This window comes from Thunnus maccoyii, chromosome 10 (assembly GCF_910596095.1).
Source record: "Thunnus maccoyii chromosome 10, fThuMac1.1, whole genome shotgun sequence".
NCBI lineage: Eukaryota > Metazoa > Chordata > Actinopteri > Scombriformes > Scombridae > Thunnus > Thunnus maccoyii.
The window spans coordinates 20,887,036-20,915,006 of record NC_056542.1 but is presented as its reverse complement, the minus strand read 5'-3'; the positions used below and the strand labels follow the sequence as shown (position 1 = coordinate 20,915,006).

At 39.1% G+C, this 27,971-nt stretch overlaps 4 protein-coding genes across 8 annotated transcripts; 1 reads left to right on the top strand and 3 right to left on the bottom strand.

Moving 5' to 3' along the window:
• Positions 1 to 65: 65 nt before the first annotated feature.
• On the top strand, positions 66 to 24,762 carry LOC121905809 (carboxypeptidase Q-like). 4 transcript variants are annotated; one of them, XR_006098476.1, is made up of 14 exons: positions 67 to 194; positions 737 to 863; positions 1,784 to 1,999; positions 2,152 to 2,268; positions 2,444 to 2,651; positions 2,764 to 2,971; positions 6,639 to 6,750; positions 7,453 to 7,544; positions 8,241 to 8,336; positions 8,965 to 9,070; positions 21,471 to 21,706; positions 22,725 to 22,898; positions 23,941 to 24,048; positions 24,680 to 24,742. XR_006098476.1 is itself a non-coding variant. In XM_042424335.1 (11 exons), the coding sequence occupies exons 2-11, from the start codon at positions 737 to 739 to the stop codon at positions 21,629 to 21,631; spliced, it is 1,443 nt and encodes a 480-aa protein (XP_042280269.1). In that variant the 5' UTR covers positions 67 to 194; the 3' UTR covers positions 21,632 to 22,645. The 4 variants fall into 4 exon arrangements, 1 of the variants encoding a protein (XP_042280269.1); XR_006098477.1 differs by having other exon boundaries at positions 66 to 194; positions 21,471 to 21,635; positions 22,725 to 24,048; positions 24,680 to 24,762; XR_006098475.1 differs by having other exon boundaries at positions 22,725 to 24,048; positions 24,680 to 24,762.
• On the bottom strand, positions 9,828 to 13,259 carry LOC121905811. Its single transcript, XM_042424337.1, has 3 exons — positions 12,848 to 13,259; positions 12,059 to 12,269; positions 9,828 to 10,443 (listed from the first exon to the last, which is right to left on the bottom strand). The coding sequence occupies exons 1-3, from the start codon at positions 13,127 to 13,129 to the stop codon at positions 10,241 to 10,243; spliced, it is 696 nt and encodes a 231-aa protein (XP_042280271.1). The 5' UTR covers positions 13,130 to 13,259; the 3' UTR covers positions 9,828 to 10,240.
• On the bottom strand, positions 14,490 to 19,632 carry LOC121905812. 2 transcript variants are annotated; one of them, XM_042424339.1, is made up of 3 exons: positions 19,194 to 19,632; positions 15,953 to 16,085; positions 14,490 to 15,808 (listed from the first exon to the last, which is right to left on the bottom strand). In XM_042424339.1, the coding sequence occupies exons 1-3, from the start codon at positions 19,446 to 19,448 to the stop codon at positions 15,609 to 15,611; spliced, it is 588 nt and encodes a 195-aa protein (XP_042280273.1). In that variant the 5' UTR covers positions 19,449 to 19,632; the 3' UTR covers positions 14,490 to 15,608. The 2 variants fall into 2 exon arrangements, with proteins under 2 accessions (XP_042280273.1, XP_042280272.1); XM_042424338.1 differs by lacking the exon at positions 19,194 to 19,632 and adding an exon at positions 18,257 to 18,935 and having other exon boundaries at positions 14,492 to 15,808.
• dscc1 (DNA replication and sister chromatid cohesion 1) lies at positions 24,164 to 27,905 on the bottom strand. Its single transcript, XM_042424336.1, has 9 exons — positions 27,528 to 27,905; positions 26,891 to 27,059; positions 26,653 to 26,787; positions 26,182 to 26,272; positions 25,837 to 25,975; positions 25,290 to 25,342; positions 25,031 to 25,185; positions 24,712 to 24,860; positions 24,164 to 24,524 (listed from the first exon to the last, which is right to left on the bottom strand). The coding sequence occupies exons 1-9, from the start codon at positions 27,695 to 27,697 to the stop codon at positions 24,413 to 24,415; spliced, it is 1,173 nt and encodes a 390-aa protein (XP_042280270.1). The 5' UTR covers positions 27,698 to 27,905; the 3' UTR covers positions 24,164 to 24,412.
• Positions 27,906 to 27,971: the final 66 nt, after the last annotated feature.

Below are 27,971 nucleotides of genomic sequence, written 5' to 3'. Positions count from 1 at the left end.
GCTAATTTTGGAAAATGTTACTGCTACAGCTTTTATTGTGAAAACATTCAGACCGGAAGCTTGCTGTCGTTAGGCACGCGCTGAATGACGCAGACGGAAACAATATTTATTTCCTTGCTTCACTGTTGTATACTTTCAAACTGTTTAAAACCTGTAACTTCAACGATAACAAGGCTACTAACCTGTCGTGAAGGGTTTGTGTTATTTTATGGAGCTTTTTAAGTCAAATGTTATGAACATTGTCGGTCCCTGAACTTGTTAAACTGCTGTAACGTTAACTCTCCATCCTTCGTCTGTATTAAAATTTGTCTAACTGTAGTGTAATGTTTGGTTTTTAATTAAAGATAAAGCTCAGTTAGTTTGTCTTTGTACATACGTTCATCTCAATGGCGGCGTATTTGTATGAATAGTAGCCCAATCTTAGACACACTTATAATTTGTGTCCTAGTCAGTAAGTCCTCGTAAATGTTATTTAAAAAACTAATTGTAGCTAATACACAGGATTAAGTTTGTGGTGCTACAGGAATAAAATTGATTTACAGTTTTTAATCTGCTCAATAAGACGGATTGCAATTAAAAGTGATTCAGTTGTGATTTGTCCCTCATGTATTAATTTGTAGCAGTGTTGGATCAGTGATATACAGCTTAGTATAGTTAGTAGGACTTATCCTGTTAGAGGTTAATCAAGCAGCGATGAAGTCACAAGACTATCACACTGATATATGTCTGTCTGCAGATGGCTCAGGGTGGCAGACTGCCCATCCTCCTCTCCTTCTTGTTTTTCTCCATGTTATCATCTCCGTGTGGATGTCACCCTCACTCTACTTGGGCCAGGGCTGCATTCAATGATACTACAAGGAAAGGTACCTCAAACCCTCTCACTGCCACAGATTTAGATGAGGATGCCAGTGTCTTTGAATTCCTGTAAATATTGTATAAAAAAACAGTGTCACAGAAATATAATTGTTAAAAACGATCAATTATTATTCTGTCATTTACAGATTAACGTTATATTCGTGTTGTGAAAAATCTTAATTGAAAATGATTCTTTCTGAGCTGTTACACATTTGTGCTTCTTTGTTTTGAGATATACTGAACTGTATCCACATTCCAGCCATTTATCATGAAATGATACTGAATGTAGACTTAGTCAGTGTGGACAGTCTGATTACCACTAATGTATGCTGTGTAGGGTAGTCATCATTTTAACATTGCTTCCCTGACATATCAAGCATAGGTTTTTTTGACAGGTCTGTGTACAAACTTTTGGCTTCCACGCTTTCTTACATAGGTTGCTAGGTACTATTTCATTACACATTTCTTGTATATCTTATGTACAAATAGAATTATACTGTATATGTTATAGTAGGAGTGACTGCACTCACCAAGCAATATTTTGGCCAATACTATTAACATACATGAGGGGGGCAAAATATTAGGAACACTTCTCAATATAATGCACTCCAGTACACCACCACCACCCACTACAACCTCAGTAATAAACATAAAGTAGAATTATCACCTTTCTGACAATGTCAGCAAAAACCAAAAATGTATAAGCTTTGTAAAAGTATAATTTATGGCAGGGTTGTTGTATTGGATTGCAATAGATTGCACAGGTGTTCCTAATGAAGTGCTCAGTCAGTGTATATACCTACATGTACCTATACGACAGCTGCGTAAGGTGTATTAAGTTATCTACTTAAGTGACTACTTTACTTAAATGATATTCAAGAGGACTTGGACATAAAACCTGAGTTTTCTTTTTTTGTTTCTCTGTGAGCCTCTGACATGGCTGCAGAGGTGGCAGGCTATGGTGATGTGGCTAAACAGATCATTGACCTGGCTGTGTTTGGAGCCGCCAAGCACCGCTCTTACAGACGGCTAGCCGACTTCACCGACACCATAGGGAACCGTGTCAGTGGCTCGCTCAACTTGGAAATGGCTATCAAATACATGTCCAATGCTATGATACAGGATGGCTTGGATGTACATCTAGGTGAGTATGCCTTTAACAACACTGTGGGTTGTATGAGAGAGGAAGCCCTTTTAAATTGGACTCACCTGGATGTGACAAAGAATCTCTTTTTGATATATCGAATGTAGCAGTGAGTTTTCTTTTTGTATCTCCTCTTGCGGTTTCTTCTCCAGAGCCAGTCAAAATCCCTCACTGGGTGAGAGGGAAGGAAAGCGCAGAAATGACTGTGCCCAGAGCCAAAAGTCTGGCTATACTGGGACTGGGCAGCAGTGTAGGGACACCACCTGAAGGTAAAGATCATACTGAATAAAATCCTACAACTTCCTCTGATTCCTATGAATGTCTCATTTTAGTCACCTTTAGGCACCTAGACACTGGAAGATTCTTTAATAATACAATGAGTATTTATTTTATTTATTTATACATATGAATTTGTTTTTCCATTCTCCACCTCTGTCTGTCTAGGTATTGAGTCAGAGGTGTTGGTGGTTCAGTCTTTTGAGGAACTGAAGCGCAGAGCCAGCGAGGCTGCAGGGAAGATTGTGGTCTTTAACCAGCCGTTTGTCAGCTATGGGGAGACGGTAGCTTACCGTGCGTTCGGTGCCTCTGAGGCAGCTAAAGTGGGAGCTGTAGCCTCACTCATTCGGTCCATCACTCCTTTCTCTATTAACAGGTGTTTATCTGTCTGTGAAGAGAATATATCACTGGTAAAGTGACATTTGATCCCCAATTTCTTAGTCAAGTAAAGGTTTAATTTACAAAAGTGTGTCTCTCTTTGTCTCTAGTCCCCACACTGGTTGGCAGGACTACCAAGATGGAGTGAAACGCATCCCCACAGCCTGTATCACTGTGGAGGATGCTGAGTTGATGTGGCGTATGGCGCAGAGGGGACAGCAGATCGTGGTCAGACTCACAATGGCGGCCAAGACTCTGCCGGTTGCCGACTCTTTCAACACAGTGGCTGAGATAAGAGGCTGGCAGCACCCTGAGCAGGTACTTGTCTGCCTCAATTGTTGTTATGTTTCTCATCAAGCTACAGTCTCTCGTTTCCAGTCTTTTTATGTTGAGGCAAACCTATTTGGGTGGGCCCTCCATGTGATTGTGTGGGCGTTCTGTTAGAATTTCATTTTTGGAAGAAAGGCATTATTATGACTGTTCTTGTCTCTCCCTTAATTAGTCTTTCTCCCTGTCTTTTCCTCTGTTTGGTAGCATGAGGAAAGAATGTTGTAACCCCTTTTTGCTGACTGCAGATATTCCCACAGAGGTTTAGTCTGTCTTTATATTGCCTGTCTGTGTGATCTAATCTTTCCAGAGAGGCACGGAGGCTCAGCTCAGCTGGAAATACTGAGAAATATCACTTTTAGTCTGTCAGTATAAAGTAGGTTTCTTTGGAAACACAGCAATGTGTAAACAAACCATTCACCTGTTTATAAATTATGATTTTAAAGTTTTTTACATTCCATGAAATAGCACTTCTTAACTTCTTTTGAAATTCAACAAGCATTGTCCTTGCACTGACTTACTATTCCCAAACTCTGACCATATGGAATTATTTATGGTAATTATTATTTATAAATTACAAACTTGACTGCATTTTTCACAGATCACTAAATTTTTTTCTCTATTGACTAGTCTAAACAACTCAGGCCTGCTGAAATGATCCTGTCCTTTTATGGCATTAATAGAGTTGTGATTTGTGAACACATGCTAATATAAGCAAACAGAAAGATAATTTAAGTCCACTTTTGGGCGGATTTTCCAGCACTGCAACCTGCAATTATTCTGAGTGTTTGCTTTTTTGAGAATAACTAGACTACTGTGTATGAACTACTGTATAGGAAACCTGAGTCAAAGGGGATAGACAGTGTTGCTTAGCAAGGACACTGACCTGCAACTGGGATAAAATTAACTGATTCCAGCACACACTGGGCTAAAGGTGGGGTGTGCCCTGGATGGGTCATTAGTCTGTCACAGGACTAGCAGACTCCTAAAGTATAGAGTGAGATGTAAACTGTAAGTTTACATCAGGGTAAGGAGGACATGTCTAGCAGGTTAAACCTGATTAACGGATAAGGTGCTGCTGCACCAATCTCCGAATGAACGCAGCGTCACCCTGTGTGCAAAGGAGGTACTATGGCTCCCCTGATGAAAAACAACGCACTGTTATCATGCCTTTCTGAATAAAAGTGAATGAGGAGTGGGATCAACATTCACAGGGATAGCCCTAGTTGTGTTGCACTGACATATAGATGAGGGGTAACAGAGCTGTAGCACGGGAGGTAAATGGGGGGAAGCTTCTTGTTAAGTTTGACCTAACTTAATCAACATTTTCTATTTCTATTTATCACACTTGAACTTTCCACAGTGTGATCTGTGGATCATGGTATGTATATTGGTGGAGATTGCCTGGAGCATGGGTGTTTTTGTTGTTGTTGTTAAGGAAGTAAGTACATTGTATGTGAAACAGGGGTAGCTTATGACCCTATTGTGTCTCACAAGAGTTCTTGTTGACAGAAGAAGGCGGATGGTTTTTGCACTGGGAATTTCCCAAGAGTGTGGCTATGACCTGCATATATGTAAGCCTTTACTCGCTGACAGCCTCTTGAACCTGCAAATGTGAGGCCTGCTCATTCAACAATCACAAAATATCTCATCCGGGAAGCACAGTTCAAGATGGCCAAAAAATTCCTGACTTTGATTGGTAACAAAGAACATAAAACAGGTCATAATGTCATTATGTCTTTCCAATCCGTGTAATTCTAGTCAACTCTGTTCTTAAAAGCCGCTCCCTCGGGTTTAATTTGTGATTTTTTAAGTAGAGCTAACTGAAGAATTTGTCAGGAGACTTGGATTAGAGGAACATCGCTGATGTAAGCTGTTACTATTCTTATCTGGGAACCAACTCTCAGTCCCTCATTATAGAAAAAGGAAATTAAACACATGGCATGGTTGACATCATCTCTGGCTCTGTGACTTAGTGCTCCGGCTGGCAGTAGCAGCAATTGTGGTTAAAGTGTGTGTGTGTGTGGGTGTGTGCACGTTCATAGAAAGATGTACATTTGAGGTTTAGTGAGTCATTTCCACAGTTAAGCCTTTGAGAACCAGTGGGATGAGTTGCTAAGATTTTTTCCACTTACTCAACTTTTACATCTTCTATCCTCTAAATGAAAATGTTAACTTTGCAAAGTCTAAAATGTCCTGATGTGTAGGCTTTCTGTTTATGCTCATGCCTAAAATATAAATGATTTTGTCATACTGTGATTTCGATGAGTGCTGATTATAACTGTTTGTCTGTATTTGTTGAAAAAAAAAGGTTTGTGTTTCCCATCTAAACTACATGTCACCAAACCACATCTAAACATCCTTATTATACTGTTGGTCTCTTGTGATTTGAACTACGTTAAGCACAAAGTATTTAGATGTCTCCACTGTCAACACATTGTAAAAAGCAAAGCAGCCATACTGTAGACTAACTGTCAGTTATCTGTGTCCCTCAATAGTAAGAGGAACAAAGTGTGTCATTATAAAGTCAACAGGGACAGAAGGATCTTAACCAACTTAGCAATCACAATACGATGGAAAAATCTTTCATTTTAGGCTTAAATAATTAGATATGAATGTCCTGACCTTTCAACAATAGTGGTTGACTGAATTATTACAAGTGCAGTGTGTTTATGAGCAAACTCCAAACTCAGAAACTGGATTGTAAAATCCCTGATGCATGCTGCAACCTTGGATATAAAGCCTTACATGGAATACGTACATGTTCGAGGTTGTGGATTTAGAGGAAGACGGACGGTTCTGGTGTGGCAACAACCACTCCAGTGATTCACAAATCTTGCACACAGCAGCAAGTCTGTGTGTACTTAATGTGTATGTATGATTTATATTCCCTACTGATGTATTCTTAGCTAATACTAAAAGCATTCAACTGTAGGCTACATATTTAAACTTTTTAAATACATCACTTACATTGAAAACGCATTACGGAGGGATTTTTAATAGCCAGTATGAACAGGAAGAATAATTGCATAACCTGTTTCAATGTTCATATGGACACCTTACTTTAACAGTATTTAACTAATTTTAAGTAAACTGGTGGCACATTCAGCTCTGAGCAGGAAGAAATGCATTTTTAAATGGTTTCTTTTATGTATTTCTGTTATGTAGTGGAGGAAACACTGGGTTTGATTTTAATGGAATGCGTAGCCTCTGGGTCATTGTCCAGACTGAGCTTGCATGTTTTGTAACCTTGAACATCAGGTCAGCACAGGAGCATCCCAATGACGGGAATCCCACCCCTTGAAATTCCTGGAAATGGACATATCACTCTGAACTGTGTGCTTGTGTCTTTGCTTTTCCTTTTTTTATGAGTCTGTTTGTCTCTCTTTGCTGATAAAAAGCATTTTTATTATAAAAGACTCAAATATGAGGCATATCTGGCTATCGTGTGTGTGTGTGTTATGTGTTTATGTGTGTTTTAATAAAATGTAGAAAGAATATGGGTCCGATAACGTTCTATCTATTCTGTTGTTCTTACATTTGTCCGATTCAAAGTTGCCATGAATACACACCTAGAAAAACTGTTTCACTCCATACTTTCAGCCTCTCTTGTCTATGATTGTATCTCTCTCTCTTGTATATCTGTCCGATCTGATAGATCGTCTTACTGAGCGGTCATTTGGACAGTTGGGATGTGGGCCAGGGTGCCATGGATGATGGGGGTGGAGCCATGATTTCCTGGGAGGCCCTGTCACTCATCAAAGATCTAGGTAACCCAGAGACACACACCCTCTACAGATATATAGCATATAGAAACACACACATACTGTACATGGAGACACACAGAGGAACTTCCATAGAAATATTTACATACTGTGAAAATGCAAAAAAGCAAATAAAACTGCAATAAGCTTATACAAGCTTGTAAACAAAGATGAGTAAATGATTTACTAATATGTAATCAGCTTGCCCTACTGAGCAGAACAGTCAACAGTTTTCTTTTTAAACAAGAGACTAGGCTTCACAAGTACAACAAGTAAAATATGGTAAAGCTCCATGAAAATATAGCAAAGCTCCGTGATAGAGGGATCAATCTAACCAGTTCCAAACTTTGGTGAAAATGACAAAACAATCTCTCAGACTGTAAACCTTCATTTCCCCCAACTTGTCTGTAGAGGAACAAGAGCACGCATAATTAGGGAACAGACTCAGATATACAGTGCAGTTTTTTTATGGACAAAAGAACTGAATAAGCCTATAATCAAACAAGCTTATTCAACCAAGAGTACAATGCCTAGTGATGAAAAGTTTTAGCCAGTTATACAGTAATCTTCTGTGTATTATAAGTTCTAAAGAAATATACATGGCATATATATTTGCATCATGTAACTGGGGATGTTATCTGTCTCCTTCTGTACATATTTGCATCTGTATTGCTGTGTGTGTTCATTTGTGTCTTTGTGTGTTTTTAGGTTTGCGTCCAAGGAGAACCCTGCGTACAGTGCTGTGGACAGCTGAAGAGCAGGGTGGAGTTGGAGCACAGCAGTACTATAATCTACACAAGGTACTACTACTGTTACTGCTGCAGTATGAAATAGGAGACACACAAAAAGCAAATATTGTTGCCCGCTAGTGAGGAGCAGAGAGAGTCAGCTATGATTTCCAACATTTTTAACAAAGTATAGCGTGTAGGAGTGCAGAAATGTACTTTCACTGTGCTGGACAGGCCTTGGCTAGCTACCAGGTTTTTCTCTGGGCAAAAGATCTAAAACAATAATCTACAGTCTTATAGAGTTTCCATATTTTGAGCCTTTGCTGCCTATCAGGAATTGACCCATAGTAATGTACACTCTTAAAACAAAGGTAAAAGGTCTATTTTTTACCTAAGTACTGTAACACCCCAGCAAGCTGTCCAGATCTGTGTAAGAATGTTAATTGCCTCAATCAGCTAAGGCAGCTGCACTAGCAACTCCTAGTGGTTGGTTGAGGCACCTGAGCAGAGGAGGAAGTATATGAGGGAATAGCATGAGCCTTTGCATATGTTGGCAAACATTCATTTTCCTGAGTGTGTGTTTTAATTTGAAAGTATCTGTGCTTAATGTCACTTAATGTCACCTTCTGAGGCCTCTTATGAAGACTGAGTGGCTCTGTTGACTGAAGCTTGGGTCACCTCTTTTTGGGTTTAATCACATCCATACTCTCTCTTCACCTCTTCTATGTGCTCTGCCTCTTTCCTGTGTCTACTTCCTCTCCTACTCAGGTGAACATGTCCAACTATGACCTGGTCATGGAGTCTGATTTGGGGACATTCAGCCCGATGGCTCTGCAGTTTACAGGCAGTGATGCAGCACGAAAGGTAGGATTGTAAACACGACACTGTCACACAATCATTATGATTTATACATGTTAAACAGACTGGATTCTGCAGAGCATAGATTCTGCAACGTGGGGAACATTTTACTTCCCTGCTTTTTAGTGTGAATGTGTATCCAGTCCTTTGAATGTGTGTTTTACTCTATCACAGTTACACCTCACCTTCAGACATTGAACTTCTTCCACTTAACCTCAGTGTAGAGTGTGCATTAAAATCACAGGAGGAACCAGAGCAGCAAACCCATGCTTAACAGAGAACCATCTTTTGTGTGAATGTGACACTGTAATCCCTCACAATATAGTCACAGAAAGTCTACTGTGGACATTTTTCTCAACTTGAAATTATATATCAAGTTTCGAATATTAATTGCATACAACTGAATTTGTTTTCTTTACTTTGTATCCAAGAATTTAAAGGTAAAATTTAAACTCCAATCTTGCTGTTCTGTCTGGTGTCTATCTTTTAAATTACAATGGTTGTTTAATGTACAAATCTGACAATGCATTTTTGAATTTAAATAATGTTTAACTATGTTTGAAAAGCCCTTGGGGCATTACAGACTGTGTGATGAGCTGAGAAGCAGTTTACTAGTGTGTGTCTGTATCAACAGGTGATGGAAGAAGTGGTCAAACTGTTGGCTCCCATTAATACAACCAAACTGGAGATACATGGAGAAGGGACAGATATCTCACCTTGGATGCAGGCAGGAGTACCAGGTCAGTTTTTAAATGTCTATCTGTCTTTCTGCAACTAGCTTTCACTATAGGGCAAAAAACTAAATAGAAAGTAACTCATCCCAATTTCTGTGGAACCAGTTTGAACTTTTCCTGAAAATGCTGTGCACACAGAATCACATCCTCATTGATGAACTATGGTACACCATGGGGAAGTAGGGGGTATATATTCTTGGATTCCCGAAAAATTTCACTTGAATCTGCAAGGTATTTAAAGTGTGGGTAGGAAGTTAGAGAATTTTCAAGAAGAACCTCTGAGCCAGACGACATCTTCCCATGAGACTGCTGACTATTTTTTTCCACCTTGAATGGTCAGTATACACTACAAGCCTATAAACACAAAAACTAATTACAGAATGAAGAATGATGTAAGATTTAACAGAATATAATCAATAGAATTAAATTGTATTGTATTGGAACACACAAAACTGAACCAGTGAGATATGAAATCCCCCATTTGAGCAGTAATCAAGAAACTGGATGATACCAATTGGTTTGATTTTCAAGAATTTTTATCTTTCTGAATTGTTTATTATGAAAATAGATTAAACCCTAAACAGTGCTGCTTTGAATAGATTCATATGACAGTCTGTGTCAATCTTTGTGGCTTTCAAGGGGATTTAGTGGTCTGGATTTTCTGTCTGCCTTTGTCTAGTTTCTGTGGAAGTGAAATTGTAACATACACAGAAAGACACTGTGGTAGCCTTTAGAAGAGGAACTGAAAAAAGACTCAAAAACATATATTTTAAACATTTCATTTAATAATACAACTAGGCCAGCTGACCAGAAATATCCCTGCTTAAAAGCATCCTTTGTTTGCATCTGCAGCTGGTATTCAGGGATGTTTTTAAAGCCTTCTTCTCTGTCTTCCAAGGCCTTTTAGTGTGTATATTAAATTAAGAACATCTGCACTGTAATGTGTGTAATGTGATAAGCCCAAATTAGTAGCAACTAGCACCAGTTCAGTTTAACAGAGGCTACTGTTAAGCCCATTACACAACTTGATAATGGTTGACATCACTTCATGACACTACTTAACACCATAATCCACATTTCCAGCATGAATTGTTCCTTTCAATAATCTTTCATTCGCTAACTCTTCTCCATGCTGGAGTTTCCAAAAAGAAAAGAATTACAACACTGTCCACATGGTCATGTTGAGTCCTTTGGTTCCTGAACCAACACAGACAAGCTGCACTCCGAGGGTCCTTCTTCCTCGTCTGTCAGGCTGAGTCGAGCTCTCTTGGCTGGTCTGTCCACTATTGTTGGTTGTAGGAACAATAACGGACTGTCCAAAGGGAAGGTGAGGGTCCCAACACCGCAGTTTCTCATTCTGGGCTCTCTCACCTGGGTAGCTTCAATGTACATACACAGAAATCAGTAATCATGTCATTGGTGTCTGATTTAGCAAAATGAATGAGTACACAATTAAGTTAACTGAGCAGCAACAATAATAATATGACAATAACAATAATAACAGCTTTATTTAAATATGAATTGATATATAACATACTGCGTCACTTCACAAATGTACATCTTGTTTATTTTGTAAGCTGCTCATAGTAATTTATCTCATGCACATCAGCACTTTCACTCTGCTTAGATGCCAGTTGCATCTTGTTTTTAAAGCATTCATATTATGCCCCTTTCCCAGTTTAATATTTTCATTTTTGTGGTCTATTTACAAATGTTTGCATGTTTTTATGGTCAAAAAGTTCCTAGTTACTTTACAAGTCATGGATGCAGCCCCTCTGTCTCACTCAGCCTGAAACGGGCTTTTTTGGCTCCTGGCTCGCCTTCCAAAAGACCCACTCTGTTGTGACTGGTCAGCTGCTTAGAGCATTTCGGAAATGTCAAGCCCCTTACCATTACCATTGGAGGGTAGTTTAAATTGATAAGAAAGTAGAATATGCGGATATAAGCAATGTGCTTCTGCTTTCGCCTTTTCAGTCATTACGTAATACATAGACTGTTGACTTTGTCTATGCTGTGTAGACTGTTTATACTTATTGTATTGTTTGTGATGACTGAATAAAAAAATACTACTTCTACTACTTAAAAAAAAATAAAAATTATACTACTAAATATTACTGGAGTTTAGCTCCTAAGGCTTCCTGAAATGCTAAAAACATTGTTGTAGCAACATTGTTACTGTTGCTACAGTAACAATGGTGTCGGTTCAGCCCTACGTATTCAAGCCGGAGTCTTTTTTTTTTTTTTTTTTTTTTTTAAATCTAAGTAACTAAGAATTAGACTAACGTTGCTTGTGTTGGGAAATACTGCCAAAATTATCCTGATTAAAATTTAGCTACTAACACATGTTCCCTGTTAAAAATCAAATGTGTTTTGATTCCTGACTATAGCTATTTTACTGAGAGTACAGCAGATTAGAGGACAGATTTCTTTGTTGTATACAGTAACAGTGTTGCTTCCTGGATCAATATCTGTCCTGTGCAGTGATGTTGCCCTGAATTATTATTTGCTTCAGTATAAAACAGTATTACTTGTAAATCAGTGTTATTTTCCTTATTAGGTTGTAAGATGAATGAAACAGATTCCAGCCCCTCCTACATGGGTGGTACACCATCCAGGCCTAGAGCTTAACTGTTTAAATCCCTACACCCTGCAGAACATGCACAACATTAACAGAGCTGGAAGTAGTTTCGGTGCTGACACCGTTGCCTGGGCACCTGTGACTAAAAGGATAAAAATATATAGATATTTTCCGCTCTTACATCATAACAAAGTCAAAGGGTAACCCAACACTCCTGCAGGAAACTGTAACCTGTGCATCTGATTAGAAACAAATATAGTTTTTAGTTTATGATACTATGATACACGCCAATATGTCCTTATGTTTCTAGTTTATAAACTAATATGATCTTTTTTCTAGTTTATAAACTAATATGACCTTTTTTTCTAACTCCAGCAGTAAATAACACCCATGTTTTGTCTTTATTACATACACACCTTTGCTTCTCACGTGCTGTTTCAGTGTGCCGTAGGACAGCTGTGTGGCAGCAGATTTTGTGGAGGGAGAGTAGTACATCTGTGTGCCAACAGATAACATCAGAGGGCAGAACTGCGTTGAAACAGAGACTGTAGGTTCAGGGTCAGTCTGGCATCCCTTGTGTCTGTATTGTGGTGTACTGTGGGTTGTAGAGGTCTGTTGTGACGTACTCTAATTGGGAAAAAAGACAATGAAAAGAATAACTATAGTCTTCAGGAATAATGATGTTTGCTATGAACAACTAGCTGGTCCACGGGAAACAACGGTGTTAATAGATCAAAGAAGGTTACTGCCCTGCATCATTAGTTGCAGAGCATTTTTGCAGCATAGTTAACTAAAGAACAGGCTAATATTTTAAATCCTGTCATTCCTTAATGAAAAACAGTGCAGACAATGAAATATACAAAGTCTTTTATTCTAGCTGTCTTTCCTCACCCTCCCCAAATGCTCCATGTTAGCAAGTTAACGCAGTTACCTGGTTTACTTCTACTTGGGCGGGGGGGTGTGTTCATATTAATCCTCGGCTGTTGTGAAAATATGCCACGATTTGCAGCGGATATGGATGAACTAAGAGCATATATCTGACTGCTTGGTGCAGGTATTGTTATGTGCAAATCACCGTTAGCTCCCTAAAAAAAAACTTTAGCTACCTTGTATAGGCCTGTTATCTGCACTGAAACTGTATTCATAGGCCATTTGGTCCGATTGTCAATACGAGACTAACATTTCAGTGATATAATGTTACTTACAGCTTGCGCTTCGGACTCCTCGACACGGCCCTTTATAGACGGAACAGATCCGTCTTTTAGCACCAGCCTAGCAGAAAATCCTGCTTCATACTGGGCTCTGTTGAGGAAACAGTCCTCAGTGAAGTGGCGTGAACACACAAACACGTATGCATATGGCTGTTTTTTGCCCGAAAATAGAAATTGTATCCACTTTTGCCTGGTGCTTTCGTCTTTAGGGAAGGCAAACAAGTTTAACTTCTTCTCCTCTCCTTCACAGCCGAAAAAGCACTTTCTGGGAGTCATACTGAACGGCTTCCTAAGAGCTGCCGAACGGACCGAAAATGGCGCCTATTCGGTCCAATAAAAATTGCTCGCCTGCATACGCCATCCATGGCATACACCAAAAAAAGTTTCTAGCTTCCGGGTTTATTTCCGGGGGTGGAACAAGGAACCTATAAATATAATAATAACAGGTTCCTTGGGGTGGAAGGGTCATTACGTCACCGTGTAGCGCGTGCATACACATTGGTGAATAACAAATTAAAGGAAAAAATCAGTGCAGGTCTGAATACTTGATCTCTACAATGAGGGAGTCCAGTGTTATGCTGTGGGGGGCATTTTGATTTGATTTATTGATTGAGACAGTGTGCAGTTTTAAACATTAAAGATGCACTGCACCGGAGGTAGCTCAAAGCTAATTTGCATCTGTAGTCCCCCACAATCAAAACATACAACAGCACAACAACAAACAGTACAAAGCAAAAAAAAAAAACAACACACAGAACACACCATACAAAATACAAAGCTACACACGACAGCACATCACATACACCCACAATGTCAATTAGAAATAAATAATGTAAACTTGTCAAATTAAAAGCAAGACTACCTGCGCTAATGAGAAGACCATAGATGGAGTTTAGACTCAGTGGTCACACAGTTGATTGGTCTTAAGTAGATTTTTTAATTTGGCCTTGAATGTATGGATTGAACTACAGTTCTTCATATCATCAGGTAGGGTATTCCACTGAGTCGTGGCTTTCACAGAGAAAGCTGACTGCCCAAATACAGTGCGACGAAATCGTATGGTACATGGTTTGGGTCAACTTGCCTCCTTAGAGGGAAGGCTCACTGCAAATCAATACAAAGTTGTTCTGAGTGATCACTTTTATCCTCTGATGAAACATTTCTATCCTGATGGGAGTGGTCTCTTCCAGTATGACAATGCCCCCCATCCATAGGGCACGAGGGGTCAATGAATGGTTTGAAGAGTATGAAAATTATGTGAATCATATAGTATGGCCTTCACAGTCACCAGATCTCAACCCAATCGAACACCTGTGGGAGATTTTGGACTGATGTGTTAGACAGCATTCTCCACAACCATCATTAAAACACCAAATGAGGGAATATCTTTTGGAAGAATGGTGTTCATCCCTCCAGTAGAGTTCAGAGACTTGTAGATTCAATGCTGAGGGATATTGAAGCTGTTCTGGCGGCAAATGGTGGCCAACACCTTACTAAGACACTTTATGTTGCTTTTTCCTTCATTTTGTCACCCGCCTGTAGGTCTATAACACTTTATACTAAAAACTGACTAAATAAGGAATAAAATACAAATAAATGGGCATAAGCAGAAAAACACAAGTGTTTTATTACAACACATCTACTGAATCTGTATATGTGTTTTTAAACTTTCCCTAAAAAAAAAAAAAAAAGAAAAAAGAAGAAAATCACCTCTGTACATTGCTAGTTGAATAACACAACCCACATAGCAGGATCCAGTCTTAAAAAGGCTGCTGACATTTTAACAGTCAACTATGAAATTACAGTTTTCATTCAGGCCTTCTCTACGGTCAACAATCTGACATCTGACACCTTCACACAAAAGCCACATAGAAATCTGTGTGGAAATGTTTCACTATTAGTTATTATTTCTTCATTTTTGACATGAAATACTGTATATAAACTAGCTCGATGCCAAAAACAATCCACTGGTGTTTTCACCTGTTCCACTGGTTAATTGTAAAATTAGCAACGCTTGTTTAGCAGTAATGGCTAGAAACTGTACAAAAAACTCTACATAGTTTGGTTACATTTTTGTGGATTTTTGATAGTGTTTCAAATATCTTCTCCTCCTCTCTCTTGTGTTGATAAAAGTGAAATTACATTATACACAGAAATACATTGTGGTGTAACTTGTAGAAGAGGAACTGAGAACAAAAACAACAACATTTGAACCTTCAGCCAGGCAGACCACAAGCACATTCCCTTTCTAAAGCAATGACCCAACAGATTATTTAGTTGCCTGAAGATGTTCACAGACAGTCTTCTGTTATTGAACAGTTTAGAAGAGCAGCTGAGGGTTTGGTGCTTTGCTCAAGGACACTTTAGAGGGTAGCTGTCTAGACAGAGACCGTTTGCAGTACTTTCTGGGTTCTGGTTTTTGAAGGATATTAAGAACATGTGTACTGCCATGTGTATCAGAGGGAGTAAATGGAAACCATTAAAACTTAGCAATAGTTCAGTTAGACAGAGGTTACCGATAAGCCCATTTCACTCTGTAAACAATTTGGTGCCTCGGTGCACTGTGACTGGTAACATCGTTCCATGACGCTTGTTTTACACCACAATCCTATTTTTTAGGATTCTTAATTGGTCCATTCACCAACTTCTCTCAGTAAAGAAGTTTTCGAAAAGGTAACAACAACAACAAAAAAAAAGATACAGCTGCTGTGACAGTGTTACAGTACAACCCATGACAGTGACAGGGTCCGCAGGGTCATGTTGTATCTTCTGGTTCCTGAACCACCACAGATAAACTGCATTCTGCAGGGCTTTCCTCCTCATCTTTAATGCTGAGTCGAGCTCTCTTGGATGGTCTCTCTACTATTGTTGGTTGTAGGAACAGTAACGGACTGTCCAACGGGAAGGTCAGGGTGCAGACACCACAGTCTCTGCTTGGCGCTTTCACCTGGGTAGCTTCAATGCACACATAGAAATCAGTCATCCTGTCAGTGGTGTCTGATTCACAGCAACATGCATGAGCACACTTAATATTTAAGAAAATGGAAGCAAAAACAGCTGATTTTCATATATAACTTGATGATGTGTGGGACTACAAACCTGTACTTCGGAAGTGATTCTGCAGAGTTTTCATTGATAGCTGCGTGCTGACTGATTTTCTCTCTGGGGGGTCAGTCTGGGAGCCCACGTGTCTCACAGCAGGAAAGATTTGACAAATGCTGCCTTTGTTGCCCTAAATGCAGGGAAAAATGACACTTAAAGCTTCCATCATGAATCATGAGCCAAAAAACTGCAAAGCTGCTGTTGCTTTGTTTTGAGCAAAAACAAACCTCAAATTGTGACACCTGTTAATACCACAGTATATATGCACAGCGAACATTCATTTGTCACCTGAAGTCAATTGTGTCAAGTCTGTTTGATCATAAGAACCGCTAGTGAAGCTGGCAGCTGATCATCGAAGACCATTTCAGATGTGCTTCATTTCAAGAGTCGTAGACTGACAGTGTGGATGAGTCAGTTGTTGAGGAACATCACAGCAGACACAGGGTTCTTCTTACATGTGTCATTATTAGTAATTCTGTGAGCATTGTGATGGATAGAGGACACTCACCAGGCAATTTCCTTATTTGTTCTGACTGAGCTGCTGCTTTGATAAGTGGAACATGAAGAGCTTGACAATCTTCTACATCACGCATTGAGTGTTTTGTTAAGAGTTGGGAGGTTGGGCTGTGAGGTGAGACTCTCCTAGGGTTTATTTTAGGCTATGGGTTGAAAGAAATGGGTAAAGTGGATGTTCTTTGAAGTCAACTTCATAAAAATTAGCAATAGATGTTAATGGATTTTTTTAGCAGAGTGTAATTCAACTGCTTAAATTGAAAGTGGGTATTGAAAGGGAAAAGGCAAAAGAAGTAGGAAAATGAGATGAGAGGGAGACATTACTGTTGTGTCCAAGCTTTCTTAAATAACTATGTAGTAACTGCGATGTTCTTTATTTTTGTTGTCAACAAATCCAATGAAAAGGTCAAAGCAAACTGACAGTCTGTATTTAGTTGCTTCAACTGAAGATGTGGAGGAAGCGGCAGGCACTGTAGGTTTTAACAGACGTACCCAAACAGGGGTAAACTGTGCAACTGTGGGGAATTATTTTTAGGCAGGCATTTGGTGTGCTAGTGAGTATTTACAGCAGCAGGAAAGTGTATGTGGGATTGACTCAAAATAAGCTACAGTGCTCATTTTCATGGTAATGAAGGAGCTGATGTGTTTTAAACAATAATGGAGCTCTATCGCACAGATGAATGACAATAGGAGGATCAGTTCATTATTGGTTTTGGCTTTTCATCAGATTTGTTAACAATAAGAAGGAAAAAACAGAATATCACCATACTAATCTGTGGCTTGAACTGAGGCTGGAGCACTGAGGGATGAATGAAAACATGCAAGTTTTGTGAATACAGTATCTCTGAGACTGATCATCATGTTCTTTTAAACTTCAGGAAAAGCAACATACACAGGGAAGCATCGTTTAACGTAGTGTCAGTTTGAGGGATTAATTTTTCCTTTACGACAACTAAAGGGGAACGAGTAAAAGCTGTTCGGTTTCTCTCAGTCAACAGGAATGTATCTGAAGATGGGAATAGATGATGACGTGTATATTTTTGTCCTGGGGAGGGCAGTAACACGCTGAAGGGAAGTGTTTCATTCTGCCCTGTCTCTACACTATCCAGAATAGACGATTAAAGCATTTTCTGCTGTTTACACTATTTATTAAATCCATCACAGCCTCACATACATGGCATAACGAACACTCTAGCCAGCTACTCTTCCCAAGTGTCTCACTCTAAAAAGTCAGTGTGGAAACAAGCACCACGCAACAGTACTATTGTTACAGCTTGTTGTATGTTACCAGCACTTTCTTTGTGTGTTCCCTCTGAGTGTCTGGATTCAATAGATTTATGGGGATGATGTTACAGATAGCGCAACAATCTATCTGAAACTTCAGTAGCAAGTCGCTTCTTTTGGGTTTGTTTCCATAGACCTAATTGTTTGTTTCTCTCTCTCGAGATCTGGCATTACTGTTAATGTAATGGCACGGTAATGTTGCTTCAGCTGTGGCAGGCTTTACTTACAAACAGCAGCAATGTAACAATATCATTTTAGATAGTAAAATTAGTCCAAATATATTTGGAAAGCATTGTGAGAACCAAAAGTGCGGCGGTGCATATGTTTGTCTTTTGTAACTGGCATCAAACCTACTGTCGATATTTAGTTGGCTTCAAATTAACCTTAACGTTCAGTTTCTCTCAAATCAGCGACTGCATCCTCATCCACTGCATCCTAACAATCGTTAGATAGTGCTAAACGGCAAAAGAAACACACAACACAATCACTTTTTTAAATACTTACATCTCCCTCTTTTGTAGTGTGATCACGGACTGTTGGTGTTGATCCCTCTTTTAAAAAAAGTTTGGCAGCAAGTCCTGCTCGATATGGACCGAGGTTGGTAAAACAGTCTGATGCAAAGTGGTTAGCACAAACGTAAAGGTGTTTGCTAACTTTAGCCGGGACATCACCATTGAAAATAAAGTCAAACCACTCAGCTCTTCTGTCCTCTGCTGCTGGGGGCTGATGGAGTGATTTGTGCTGGTCCTTACAGTCCACAACAGCGCATTTTGCGTGTTTAGCTCTTAGCTTAGACATGCTGTGTTTGCTAACAGTCCGGTCACTTCGAAAATAACAAATGCAGGTAGGTTACCATTAAAATGACGCTCCAATTGACGTAGGAGGGGGCATCAAATCTGAATGGCTTGTTGAATCACGCGAGTTCACACCAAGTCAGCTCACAACAAACCGGCTGGGTGGTCTTATTCCACAGTTCGTGCGTTAGTAGACACATCAGAGACCCCAATATATACGCACAAGCACTGAAAAGGTGAGATTTTCATAATATAGTCCCTCTAAAGCCATCACAGCTTCACACGCATGGCATAACGAACACTTCAGCCAGCTATTCTTCCCAAGTGTTTCACTCTAAAACGTCCGTGTGGAGACAAACACTCCATAGCCACAATATTGTTACAGGAAGAGGAGGCAGGAGGAAGAGGCAAGAAGTAGGGAAAGAAGGATGTGTACATCTGAGCTGGCACAGCTACTCCACTGAGATCTGTATATTTGGAAATAGTTACAGTACACTTAGCTACTTGTTACAAGTTTCCCGTTTTACAGATGGGTCTCGCACAGTCGGAGTCGATCTTTCCTTGAGCAACAATTTTGCTGTTTGCATCTTGTGTTTTTTTTTTTTTTAATAGTATTTCACATTTTCTGGGTGGGAAGCTTTACTCACCGGCGTCACTACTTTTGCAGGGGTAGGGACAGCATCAGGCTTTAGGAGAAGCTGCTTCTTGAAACCCATTTCCACCTCTCCATAGTTGGAGAAGCACTCTCGCGTAAAGTGTAGATTGCACACGTAAACAGAGGCGCTGGGTATGTCAGCCCGTCCCAAAGCCTGCAGCCAGCAGTGAGCCACCTCTCTGTCGGACGGCAGAGAGTGCAGTCCATCTGTGCTTTTGCACTCGGGATAGGCGCATTTGCGACCCATATTTGACTTTAGAACAGTTTACAGGAATAGTTAGCAAAGCTAAAAACAAACTTCAACACCTTCTTCTTCTTTTGGTTTGATAACAGGTGGTAACCAGCGTTAGGGCGCATTACCGCCACCTATAGACACCGTAACCCACTAGTAAATACATTTTTCAAACGTTGAGCTTCCTGATTTCCCTCTTTAGTATTAATATATCTATCATTTAGTAACAAAAATAAATTAACTCATTCAAATGGATTACTTGCTTTAGGATACTAGGTTATTAGCAACAGTAAGTAGAGCTTGATGGTTGAAAATAAGTCGATTACACAGTCCAGTGGGGGCTTCAAATTCTCACTGCTCCTATAGAGATAGGAGCTTTCTCCAAATATAGATAGATAGATAGATAGATAGATAGATAGATAGATAGATAGATAGATAGATATTACTTTATTGATTCCTGAAGGGAAATTCAAATTGTCAAGAGCTCGTCAAAATATAAAAACAAAAGAACTATCCAGTCAATTCAGGAGGAGTTGAACAGTCTTAGTGCTGTGGGGACGAAGGATCTCCTGAATTGCTCCGTTCTGCAGCACAATGAGAGGAGCTGACTGCTGCAGCTACTCCTCTGTCGCTCCAGGAGACTGTGGAGAGGGTGTCTGCTATTGTCCATCATGGCTTTCAGTTTGTTCAGTGTGCGTCTCTCCATTTCAGCCACTCCAATTTCGTAGTAGCATCGGAGGGAAGTTTGTCAAAGGACTTTGCATTTAAATTTTGCAGAAGACATGTCGGCTAGAAAAGCTGTCTGGACATCATGAAAGTGTTGACCTTCAGTCTCTCACTGAGACTGAAGGCTTGTAGTAAAATTTTGAATGGCTATATGCAAGTGATCTGTTTATGTCTACTTACACAAGTGCAGCAGCTAAATGCACACACTCCCACAAGAGGCTGCCCTTATAAAATCAAAAGATTTAAGATGTGACTTACTGTCATTTAGGATTGTTGTGTTACGAAAAGAGGTTATAAGACAACTTACAAGTAATATCTTTATTGAGATGTACACCTCTTTTGTTCCCCTTTGAATGGACTATTTAATTTACTATATCCTGTTTATTGCAAGAGGAAGAACACAAATCTGTACACAGAATGACATTTTTAACTTTTCTCCCCGCAGTAATGGTGTTAAAACTGCCATCATCATCATGATTACTTTAGATAGTTGGTGGTTGGCAAACCAGTTTATATATGGGATTAAATTTGTGTTAAAATAATTGAACAAAATCTCCCAAGAATCAAACAAAAAAACATATAAAGTGAAAGTGGATAAAAAATAAACTGAAACCCAGAAAATTACCTCAAAAGCAAAACTCAAGAGCGCTACATTTGATTAGAAATATTCTCACTTTTCTTTCACTGATCAGGATTTCTCTTTTGTGGTCACTTGCAGTTTCAGTTCTGAATTTTTCAGTTTCAGTTCTGAATTGTTTTAGTTGTTGTAAGTTTAGCTTACTAACTTTGGGGTATTTGTTGAGATTCAATTTATTTTTATTCACTTTCAATTTTTTAATTTTTCAAAAAATTTTTTTGTTTGATTCTTGTGAGATCTTGTTCAGTTATTATGACATAGAAATAGTAGTTTGACAAAGCAATTCACAGTCTAGATCTACTTACAAGCTTTTCCCACATTTTCATTGTCCTTCACACACATGAGCAGGAAACCAAAGAGGAAGAAAAGGGTGGGGGGGGCTATATTGGAAAAACTCTCGCTAAGCTCACCAGATCCAATGTACAATTGAATTTCTCTAGAAAAGGCAAAGAACTTCCAGTAAAGTAGATTAACTGTAAAATTTTGCTTAGAAACTAACTCTAACTAACTAACACTCCTGTGACATAAATACAAGCCTGATGTTGCTGTTTTTCCAATTAAATGATTAATGGTTTTGTCTATAAAATGTCAGGAAGTTGTGAAAAATGCCCATCACAATGACTCTTCAATATGTAAAGTTTGTGTGTTTGTCTTTCTCACCGTCTCTCATCCAGGTGCTAGCCTACATGTGGCCGACAGTCGATATTTTTGGTTCCACCACAGTGAAGGTGACACCATGGACGTTCAGGACCCTCAAGACATGGACCTGTGCTCGGCGTTGTGGGCTGTGGTTGCCTACGTCGTGGCAGACCTGCAGGACATGCTGCCCAGGTAGCCAGGTACCACATGGGATGCTGAGCCTCCAGTGGACTGGAGGAGAGGATTATCACTGTGACCCTCCGTTGCACTGGTTAATTCCAAAACACACTGTCAAATCAAACTTGTTTAAAAATACTTGAGATTGGAATGAGTTTAAAATGTTTATTTCAGTATCTCTTTCCAATTTAAATGTGAATTGACCCAGAATCGATGAGAGAATTGAGAGAAGAAGTGAGAGAGGATAAAGTATTGTATTATAACATGAACACATTTTACAATTGAATTAATCATGTTTTAAATGAAGATCTAACAGATGTTGTAGTTCAGGGCTCCAGTCAGGACCAAAGAGAGGGCATGTGAAGGTTTATTAAAATCCAAAAGCAGCATAATAGATGATTTAATCATCTTTTTAAAAAAAATCATTTTACATAATAATTTAATGCTGAGAACGAGGGAGACATTGCATTTTTTTTTAAGCAAAACAAAGATTTTCAAATGCTGGTTTACTGTCTGGAAAAAGACCAAGAAAATGAGATCTGAACATAAGATAGAGAGGTTTCTCAGGTATTGTATTTGTCTTAATGCCTTAATATCATGTGCTGCAGAAAGGATGACAATAGGAATGTTATTTGTAGGTCTGTTTAAGTGTAGAAATTAAAGAAAGTATAAGAAAGTCTGGAAAATCAGTTTCACCATCAATTATTCATCCGTGGGAGAGAGAGAGAGAGAGAGAGAGGTATCGTTAATGTTGGCTGTTAGTTAAACAATTCAAACAAGTGACAACAATAAGCTAATGAATGATAAATTGTGTTGAAAAAGTGTGGAGTTGTATAACTCCCCCCATGTTTCTGTCATTTTTCAGTATTATCCAAAAGAACCTCATCTTAAAAAGTTTGTATTTACCTGCTTTTTGATTGTTTTGGTTGATATTTGTATTATAACTTCTGCCCGCATTCTGTTTAACTGAGTCCCGGCACATTTTGTCTTGTAATGTCATCAATAAAGCTCTGCTCTTATGCAGTAATACTTATCATACACGTCTTATATGACTAATGGAGGAAGTCAAGATGATGATAAATGACCATTAAGACAGTAAATGTTTTTAATAGAATGGAGAAGGAAGACGAGAGGAAAGAGGAATGGAGAATGAAGTGAAGTCATGACGTGCGAGTAAAAAAAGGAAGAAGTATAATCCGGAGGAAGGGAGGAAAATTAAAGAGAATTCATCATACTGCAGGCGCCACGTAGAGCATCGCAGCAGTTGCAACACACCCAACAGACAGGTCAGCACTCCCATGGGGTGATGTCAGGGTTAGTCAGCTAGCCAATGCTGATAATGTTATTTTGGAAACACAGATGTGTGTGAGTGTGTAGGTGTTTGTGTTAAGACAGATATTTGTGTGGCTTTCTGTCAACTGCTAGTCAACTCTTCCTCGTCTGCCAGCAACACTGATTCACACACAGACATGTTATGTTAGTGAAGAAACACACACAGTCTGTGGATGTTTAACACACTGAGTCACACATGACTGCTGACCTGACCACCAAAAAAAACATGATGCATGAATTTACAGACATTATCTGACAGACAGGACTGAAATTACTTTTGAAAATTATGTTTAATTCCTATTTAATTTAGTTCAGGTTCCCTCTAATTATTTATCTATTTTAATCTGACTCCTGTGGTTTGTCACCTTCTGCATCTTGTTTTCATCACTTCTCATATTTTCTGCATTAATATGTCCCCAAAGGCTTTTTGCTCCTCTGTTCTCATAATCTCACTCTGTATAACATCATCTGCTTGGATTGATTTCAGTCTCCTCAATTATTATAATTAAATAATTTAAACATGTGACCAGGGCTGCAACTAACAATTACTGTCAACACCCATTAATCTACCAAATATTCTTGATTAATTGTTACAGAATGTTGGCAAATTACAAATTCCCAGAGCCCAAAGTTACATCTTTAAGTGTTTTGTTTTACCAACAGTCCAAAACCCAAATACTGTATATTAAGTTTACGAACATAAAAGACTAGGAAAACAAGAAAATATTCACATTTGATAAGATGGAAAATAAAATTTTGCTCCTTTTGATTTAAAGAATGGCTCAAGCAACATCGATTAATTGACTAATCATTTCAGCTCTATATCTGACTGAGACTGGAATCCAGTCTGCAGAAAACTGATGGTTTAGAACAACCTGCGGACATCAAGCAGGAAAATAAAAACTGAAAACTAACTGATATGTGTGAATCAATGAATGTTCTATTGTTCACTGTGCTTTCAAACTGGTCTGTCATTTAAATGCATCACATAATAAGCCAGATGGGTGCCAACCAGTACATACTGTACAATACCAGTCACTGTGTGGAGCTGGTATTTATCAGCATAGACCACCACCTTGTGGACAGTCTCCAGCGCAGCATCTGGTAAGTTCATGTGTTTACTTCTCTTTTCAAACAAACTCCTGTTGGAGAAGAAAAGAAGATGCTCATTTGTCCAACTCAGGTTCATTAAGGAAAATAAGTGAGACAACCACCTACGTGAGAATTATATGAAAACTTATTTTATTACCAATAAGCAGCATTTTTACAGACAAAGTAAAAACTGAAGTAGTCAGGTTACAGCTAGAAGTTTTAATGATTAATGTCTTTGCAATGTTTTCCAAGGCAAACTGTTTGATGTAACTGAGTGATAATTTTGCACACTGTGGTAAGTGCAAAAGTTACACGGAGGATCCACATAAACACATAAATTTCCACATGTAAAGATGATACTGGACAGTCATTATGTTCATGTAGCGACAGGCCTTCTGGAGTTGAAGACCTTGATGCCATTTTGCATTGAAGATCGAGCGTGTTTGGTCAGGAGGGCTCCGGTGGTCTGTTTTTCTCCACACAGGTCCCTGGAAAACAAATTATAATGCATCAGATTATCTATAACATCAGATTAACTATAAGGTTAAAAACCTCTGCACCAACGTTAGTGAGACAAATGAATGTACTTTTATTTTACATAAATAATCAGGTCATTGACTTGTCACTATGCTCTTGCTTTCAGCTACGCTAATTCTCAAAACGGATGACACCAACTGTATGTACGGCGTGATGTCCTCCTCTGTCCATTTCTCTTTGAGTGTGAAGAGATGGTTGAAACGCTCCAACGTGTCCTCTGGGAGATCTTCTACCCGCAGCAGCCCGATGGTCTCTGGACGCGAGGTGCGGTCCACGAGGGCGACGCTCTGGAAGATTTTACAACACCGTCAGCACTGGATTTAGTTTCTCAAGAGAAGTCAGTAACAATGAGCAGCTGCAGGGAGTCACCCCTTTGTTAAAAGAGCATAATACTGAAAAGAAATGATTTAAAACCTCTTTCCTACTCAGGATGCAGTATATAAGAGAGATAGATAACCTTGAGTTGGTCCAACTGTGTGCTCATGCCGTCTGGGACGCTCTGCTGCCAGACCTCCTGAAACTCCCTCAGGTTGAACTTGACAGCGTTGTGTAGCAGCAGTAACGCCGTGGCCCGACAAACTTTATCCTCATTCAGCGCATAAAACACTTCATCTGTATGGATGGTGGAGGACACAGAGAAGTTGGTGGACATTGTAAACAACAGTGTACAGTAGTTATTTAAGCTCAGTTAATTGTTCAGAGAGCGTTTTCTTTACCATTTTCAGTGTAGCGGTTGCCATAGCAGTTTAAACAGTGCTCGATCATCTCTCTGTGAATGAGAAAGAGTATAATATTATTAAAATAACATTAGAATCTATTTTGTTGGCCGACTAAACTAAGAGTCTTATAGATTATACATATCCAGCCTTAAAATAGATACTCAGTCAGTCAGTATAATTAGATTAGTTGTTTATTTAGTCTCAATGCAACTGAAAACCAACTCTAGTTAGAAATGTTAATATGTCTATATTCCCCAGAACAAAGTCAGAAAAACTCCATTGTTAAAAAACAATCAGTAGGCTGACAGATAATATGAATAAATCCATTAAAAAGACTAATAGATTTATTCTGCTGTTTTTTAACTTCAGCATACCGCCTTCTTTCCTGACTGTTCTGGAGAATATAGACATTGTTTTTTTGTTTTTTTTAAAAAGGCAGAGCAGCCAGCTCTGCATCTGTTTCCTCTTATGAACTTGTTGATATTTCACCCTTCCTTTTGTAGATCTCTACTAGTGAGCATGAGGATCACAGATGTTAACTTACTTGGGCTCCAGTGGGGCTAACTCTTCCAGACTGATTTGAAGAGGAACCTTGTTGAAAGCCCACGACTCAGAATCCACCAGCTGAGTCACATGACCGAGCAGCTTCATCTCGTAGTCAAAGTCCAGCACGCACCAGTAGCCTTGAGGAAAGAAAACACACTCTCTCTAAGCATCTGGTAACTTTCTGTATTGTCATTTATATGAGTAAGAACTGTGAAGAATAAGAGGAAAGACTGAAAAGTCCTGTACTGTACCGAGCACCATAATAACAATCAGTTTGTAACTTTTTGTTGTTTTTCAGTAAAACCAACATTATGTAAATTATTTTTTTAATGTCACAGGTTACCATCTATCTGACAGGCGTGGATGGTCTCTAAGTGGGTCCTTATCTCCTCTTCACTGGCCTGGATCTTCTCCAACAGATCCTGCATTGTGTACTAGCAACAAATATGCACACAGTCATTTTGTGCTTTCACAGATATTTCACCAGAATATATTTTATTTGCAATAATAAAATGTTTTTAGCATGCAAAATTATCTTGAAACCAGCTGAAATTTAAGCTTTTGAACAGGGTTATTCTTAAGTATTTCAAAAAGAAAAAAGAAATAGCTGCAGCTGCTGCTAACACAGAATAGACGGGAGACAATAAGTGTTGCCACAGTTTCCGCTACCGTACTGCCTGATGGATAGCATCCATCATGACAGACATCTACCTTGAGTACTATTAAATCTCTGTTATCACTGTTGCTTTACACCTGGAATTATACAGTCCCACTAGATATAATAGTAATAACTTCACTATAGAAATGCTTTTACCCTGTTGTCTGTGTTCTCCTCCTGCCCTCCGAAAGCAGGTCCTTCATAAGGATTCTCCATTAAAAGCTTCTTCAGTTTCTTCAGTTTGGGGCGCTGTTTCCTCAGTTCCCAGTAGCTGTTACAAAATCCCCAAATCTACAACACAAGTATGGTAGTGTCAGTGTTATGTGACCAATAAGCTGTGTATGTTTGTGTGTGTATTACAGCATCAGTGTGTGTATGTGTGTGATTTCCACACCTGATTGTGCACCACATGAGAGCTGTCCTGGCTGTTAGTTAGTTGGTCAGGTGTTTTGCATCCTGGCACAAACAGCAGCAGGTTGGATGTGTCGGCAATTTTTAGATCATAGGTTTTGTCACCACTACACAGCACAGCACGCTCATCCTTATCTCCTCGAATCACCAGACTGGGAAAGAGGAAAAAATCATTGTTAGTTATAATTGTCTGTATGTTTATATCCATCCTGATCATCTGAGCATCATCTGTCACCCTCAGCATTTTCAATTAACAGAGTGGATGACAATTAAGTCTTGTCATTGAATAATCAATATTCATTTAGGGTGATATGGACAAAATCAAATATCACAATAATTTTGACCAAATACCTCGATATCGATATTGCGACAATACTGTAGGGATGACTATTGATGCTTTTACACTTATATTTATACAACGAGATTTTTGATTAATAATCATCAGCAATGTGGCATTTTCCGTAATTTTTCTTACACTTAAAAGTTTAATCGATAGTGAAAACTGTCAGATAATAAAATAGATCAGGCACTTATTGTGTTTCCTCCCAACATACACAGAGGAGGCATCACAGATTCATTAATGCACATTAAATAAATAAATAAATAAATAAATGTCTGACCTTTGACCAGCTTCTATGTGTTTGCACAGCGTGTCGTCCAGCTCCATCAGGCAGTAGTCTGCAGATGAAACGTTGTCCCCAAAAGACAGACAGTGGATAGTTTTCTGCAGATCTTCTTCTTTCAGCTTGGCGATCTGCAGAGTCGCCAGCACCTCTTCCAAAGTCCTCATGTTTGGTCAGACTGCAGGTTAGATAAACAGTAAAGTACCACCTAAATAGACGAATCCCTGTCGACTCTTTTAAATAATAGAGACAAGTTCCTCTTAAGTTTTTAAGGATAATAAAAACGAACGCTATTTAGTGACTACAGTCGGTGACTTGTCAAATTTCCCCGCGCTGTCTCTCTGCCGCGGGAAGGAAGTACGTACAGAAGCGACGTCAAAATAAATCCGAGTAGAAAACAAATTTTCGATTGAAAACTGAATACGTTTTTACCTTTTTAAA